The sequence below is a fragment of the Ahaetulla prasina genome, chromosome 6 (genome assembly GCF_028640845.1).
Source record: "Ahaetulla prasina isolate Xishuangbanna chromosome 6, ASM2864084v1, whole genome shotgun sequence".
In the NCBI taxonomy this organism is placed as follows: Eukaryota; Metazoa; Chordata; class Lepidosauria; order Squamata; family Colubridae; genus Ahaetulla; species Ahaetulla prasina.
This window is the reverse complement of record NC_080544.1, coordinates 31,396,516-31,402,515: the sequence shown is the minus strand read 5'-3', so window position 1 is coordinate 31,402,515 and position 6,000 is coordinate 31,396,516. Positions and strand designations below refer to the sequence as shown.

At 37.6% G+C, this 6,000-nt stretch overlaps 1 protein-coding gene across 1 annotated transcript in view; it reads right to left on the bottom strand.

Moving 5' to 3' along the window:
* Positions 1 to 573: 573 nt before the first annotated feature.
* LOC131200804 (lipase member K-like) overlaps positions 574 to 6,000 on the bottom strand; it is a 30,578-nt gene continuing 25,151 nt past the window's right edge. The window contains 3 exon segments of the mRNA XM_058188068.1: positions 574 to 661; positions 663 to 805; positions 3,245 to 3,313. Of these exon segments, the coding sequence (XP_058044051.1) occupies positions 574 to 661; positions 663 to 805; positions 3,245 to 3,313 (300 nt within the window).

Below are 6,000 nucleotides of genomic sequence, written 5' to 3'. Positions count from 1 at the left end.
TTCCCCCCTCCCCCCAGGTATGGCAAACCAGTCGAGTTTGACATTTAAACTAATACCACTTCCCAGTATTTTAGAGCCCTGTCTAAGCTGTTTACAGAGTCAGCATATCGCCCTCAACAATCTGGCTCCTCATTTTACTGACCTCAGAAGAATGGAAGGCTTACTCAGCCTTGAGCCAGTGAGGATCGAACTGCTGGCAGTCAGCAGAATTAGCCTGCAATACTGCATTCTAACCACTATGCCACCACACCTATAAATTTAGCTATACTGCATGCTCTCCATTAGGGATGTGATTTTCATGTGTTCACCCACTCAGTTTGAAAGAAAAATAGTTTAGGAGTAATTTTAAAGACGAAATAAACTCTGAGTAATGCATAAATAGAATAATCTATGTATCCAAGCTAAATGGCTTGTCACGTATGGAAAACAAGTTAACAGAGATAAGAGTATGAATTCACTGGATGGTCTTTCATTTTGTATGTAATCTGAAAGTTTATTAAAAATGGATCATGGAAAAAAACCAGTAGAAAACTAATAGCATATGAACTATGTATCATTATTGACAAACATTTCTCAAGGATTCCTCTGGAGTAAGTCCATTATTTCATAATACAATTTATCAGGTGCATCAATACCATACATAAAATCCAGATGGTTCCACAGGAATAAATTTGTGGGAAATAAGGTTTTGAATTTGGGGAATTAATTGATTCACATCATCAGGATCAGAAAGCCAGTCATTTCCACCATTCCAAATTGCTGTTGGTACAGTCATAGCTGATATATTGTATTCAGGAGGCGAGTCCTGTTTTTAAAAAATGAAAAAGAAAATGTAACATAGTCCTACTTCTCAGACCAAGACAAAGAGATTATTAGCTAAATTGTGTGCCACTTTGCAAGAATAGAAAGGAAAGAAAATGGGGCTGAATTCTTGAGTATTCATTAACTTGAGTTCGGTAGAATGCTAAGTATGTATTAACTTTCCTTCCAAAGAGTATCTTCTCATTGTAATTGAGGATGCTATGCATCCACCCATTCTACTGAGTCTCAAAAGATGTTTACTGCTCCTGGTTGACCTATCTTCACATTCCACCATTTTCCTTCTGTCAGTATGTTTTTTACCTTTAATTTAAAGTGGAGTGGAGAAGAGTCCTCCACTCCTCTGCTCGCAACAAAATACCTTATGCCACCAGACTCAAAATTTTGGGCGTAGACAACTTAGAACTTTGTAAGACCGTCTTCGATCTGACCTAAGCATAGTACATAAAATCATCTGCTACAATGTCCTACCAGCCAATGAATATTTCAGCTTCAACCAACACAATACAAGAGCACACAATAGATACATGGTAAACCGATCCAAACTAGACTGAAGAAAATACGACTTCAGTAACAGAGATGTCAACGCCTGGAATGCACTACCTGACTCTGTGGTTTCTTCCCCAAATCCCCAAAACTTTAACCTTAGACTGTCTACTGTAGACCTCACCGCATTCCTAAGAGGTCTGTAAGGGGCATGCATAAGCGCACCAGTGTGCCTAGTGTCCCTTTCCTAATGTTTTCTTTTATTCGTATCCTTTTCATGTATTTATAATTATGTTTACACCTATATCTGTCATAAAATACATCTTTGAAGAAATAAAATAAATATAAGGGTATCCTTTGAAAAGCTCCAGATGGGTTCCAAATAGTGAAAGGCACCATTGTCCCAATTTTTAACCAGTCTTCATCATGAAAATATTGAGTTTGCCCATACAAATACGTACATGTGCATGTATGGTTGTTTGTTTGTGTATGTGTGTTCACACAATACTTAAAGACATTTGGGAAAGTCTGTATCTTAAGGCCTATTATTTGAATTTCTGATGCATACATGTATAAGGCAAATTTCAAGGCAGAATTTTGTATGATCTACTTTCAGTCTTAAACCTTCTATTATAACTGTTTATATTTCTTAATTGAGGCCATTCCCATTCTACCTATCATTCATCTATCTATCTATCATCTATCTATCTATCTATCTATCTATCTATCTATCTATCTATCTATCTATCTATCTATCCATTTGTTTGTTTATTTTGTAGTATTTATAGCATGCCCCAATGCCAAGAGATAACCTCAAACAAAATAATGCTACTCAAGAACAGTATGGTAAAAAATAAAAGTCCAGAGAAAACCCATGTCAATCATCCAGGACTGAAAGCATGTTGAAATAAAACTGCTCAAACGTGTTTATGGAATTGCAGTAAGGGGGGAGAGCTTCACACAGGAAAATATTCAAAAGGAGCAGTCAATAGAAGAAGCCCTGTTGTCTGGCCCATACCCCTTGAACCTCACAGAGGGAGAGAATTTGCAACTAGCTCCTTCTGGATGACTAAACCAAGCAAATTCAGTTCTGACAAAGGTTTGCCTGAGGTAACCTGATGCCATATACAGGTGAAACTCAAAAAAAAATAAAAAAAAATAGAATATTGTGCAAAAGTTCATTTATTTCAATAATGCAACTTAAAAGGTTTGAAGCAGGCCTAGAAGCATACTGGCAGTTCTAGTAAGAGGTGCAGTTCTAAATTGGCAGGCTTGTTGACACATTTTGTACCAGCTGCAGCTTCCAAGTTGTTTTCAAAGGCAGCCTGACAACAGAACATGTGCAATCAAAGGCATGAATTTGTAGGGGTGGTGGGCCATTGGAGAAAACCCATTGGGATTTGACCTATGGTCAATTTCATCATGCACTCCTACTCTAGGAGTGTCAAACCCACATTGTCAGAGTGGTGTCACGTAACGTATTGGGACACTTCCCCCCTTTGCTAAACCGGGTGTGAACATGGCCAGCATGTGACGCATCCGGCCCAGAGGCCGGCAATTTGACAGTCCTGTTCTACTCTTTCTCTCCACCTATCTGTTTTTAGTTCACTTTATGTGCATTTTCATGGAGATTCAAAAAGGGAGAGAGGGAGGGAGGAATTGCAAAACTGGATGAAGCTGGTTGTGTGCCCAGTAGCCAAAAGCCAGGATTAGACTATTCTCAAACAGCCCAATGGATCTACTGAGCTTCAGCACTGGGGATGAAACCCCTTCGATGCAATTCTGGTTACGTAACAATAAATTGGCTCGGCTCAAACGGAGAGCATAAAATCACATGTGGGCTAGACGGTTGCAGAAGCTGACCAAATGTCCAATACAAGAGATATGTATAATACATATCTTTACTATTAAGATAACCATCTGCTGGAAAATACTTCACCTGTCCATGATGAAATTTATTTCCAAGCCTTCCGTGATCGTAAGCTTGAAATTTACCAGTGTTGATGGCCTGCAAACATAAAGAAATCTCAAATGTACGTATTTATTTATTTTTAATAGAAAGGAAGAAGTAGAACTTCACAAGAGGAACACAGATTCTATGTTTAAAGGTAGTTCTCATTAAGGGATCACAACTGGGACTGCCAGCTTGGTTGTTAAGGGAAGCAGTTGCTAAATGGAAACCATGTGTATGATCTTACTTCAGCTTTCCTTTGCTTTACAAGCGCTGTGAGGATTGGTTATAAGGTTACTTTTTCATACCCATCGGTTGTTAAAACAAGGCAGTTGCTAAATGAGGACTAGCTATACTCTCAATCGGCAGCAGTGTCTTTGGGGTGATGCGCAGTTGAAACAGACAAGATGGCAGACATCCCTTTTTGTATGAGCATCAACAGATGGTGTAATATAAACATAAAATATAGGAGTAATAATAACAACAACATCACATTTATGCATAAGCGGGGCAGAACTTTTATCTTCAAACTGCCATCCTGCCTCTTTTGACCACTTCCTGCAATTGCTGGTGATGACCATCATCTGTTAATATTCATATTATATTATATTATATTATATTATATTATATTATATTATATTATATTATATTATAATTATATTATATTATATTATATTATATTATATTATATTATATTATATTATATTATATTATATTATATTATATTATATTATATTATATTATATTATATTATATTATATTATATTATTAATTGCTTTCAAGCAATTCCCTGGGTTTTATTTTGCCACTAGCAAAAAAACAACAAGAAACCAGTAAGTTAGGATCGTTAAACTATTTTACACTTGTGGTACATGAAGAAGCTGAAAGAAGAGGCCTTTCCTAATGAGATCGAGCAGGTTCATGGCTGATACAAATTTTGACTAGGAACTGACTGACTTATTTATATATTTATAAATAAACAATTATTTATTATAAATAAACAAATAAACAATTTAGAAGCTGCCTAACTTTAAATAACTCTGGGACCTATGCATTTTTTTTAAATGAAAGAGCAATACAAAAAAATAAAGGAATTAATTATATCCATCCAGTATCCAAGTCTCTATATTAAACAAACTCAACCAACAGTTTGTCCAGAAGCCTGGGTTTTCAATGACTTTTCTAATGTCATTAGAGAGCCACATAGGACTCTTGGGGAAGCAGGGAGATTATTAAACAAATACTGTGACAGAGAAGGCTTATTCCCTAGGTTCTAATAGATGACATTGTTTAACTGAAGGGACCTAAAACTAAGGTGTCATACAAGACAAACACACTGTTGGAGAGAGGTGGGTCTTCAAATACTAGGCCCAGTGCCAGTATTAGTGGTAATCAGCACCTTGAATTGGCCCTGGAGACTAACTGGTAACCAATGCAGCTGACAGAGCAAAGGTGTCACCTAGGCATATTGCACTGTGCTGTCAGTTCCACCATATTCTGGAGCAACCTGTTTATACAACTTCCTGTTGTATAAACAGAGGCATAGAATCAAAATCACGTGAAGCATTAGTACCTCTTTATAAAGCTTTAGTAAGACCACACCTTGAATACTGCATCCAGTTTTGGTTACCACATTACAAAAAAGATGTTGAGACTCTGGAAAAGGTGCAAAGAAGAGCAACTAAAATGATTAAAGGCCTGGAGACTAAAACATCTGAAGAAGAGTTGCGGGATTTGCATTTGGCTAGTCTAGAGAAAAGAAGGACTATGAAGGACATGATAGCAATATTACGGTATTTGAGAGATTGCCACATAGAGGAGGAGGTCAAGTTATTTTCCAAAGCACCAGAGGGCAGGACGAGAAACAATGGATAAAAACTAATCAAGGAGAGAAGCAACCTGGAATTAAGGAGAAATTTCCTAACAGTGAGGACAATTAACGAGTGGAATAGCTTGCGTTCAGAAATCGTAGGCACTCCATCACTGGAAATTTTTAAGAAGAGACTAGACAGCCACATCTGAAATAATATAGGTTCTCTTTCTTGAGCAGGGAGCTGGACTACGAGAGCTCTAAGCAGTGGTGTGCTGCAATCGGTTTAACAACCGGTTCTGTGGGTGTGCGCTTTGCACATAACGCGCATGCGCGCGATGTTCAAAATACAGCAATTTGAAGCTCAGCTGCTTACCGTCTAAGGCAGCCTTGGTAAGTAGAACAGCAGAGGCGCGGAAATCATCATCAGTGCTAGTAAGGAGTGCAATTTGTTGTCAGTTTATATTCTAATGGCTTGCCCCTCAGTGCTGGGGGAGTGGTCTTAGAGATTCTTTGGTTGAGCTGTTTACTGTTGACATATCTGGCAGTTACTTAAAAATGTCTCTGCTCCAGAAAGGGAGAATCAAACAGTCATCTGTTATTTGTATTATACAAATCCAAATTGTGTTTATTTATTTATTTTATTTATTTGTCAAGAACGTATTAGGTAATTTATATAATTATAAGCATGAACTGAATACATAAAATAGATATAAGGAAAGGAAACATTAGAACAGGGACGGTAGGCACGCTGGTGCTCTTATGCACGCCCCTTACAGACCCTTTAGGAATGGGGTGAGGTCAAAAGTAGACAGTCTTAGGTTAAAATTCTGGGGGGTTGGGATAAAACCACAGAGTCAGGTAATGCATTCCAGGCACTGACCACTCTGTTGCTGAAGTCATATTTTCTGCAATTGAGTTTGGAGCGGTTAAC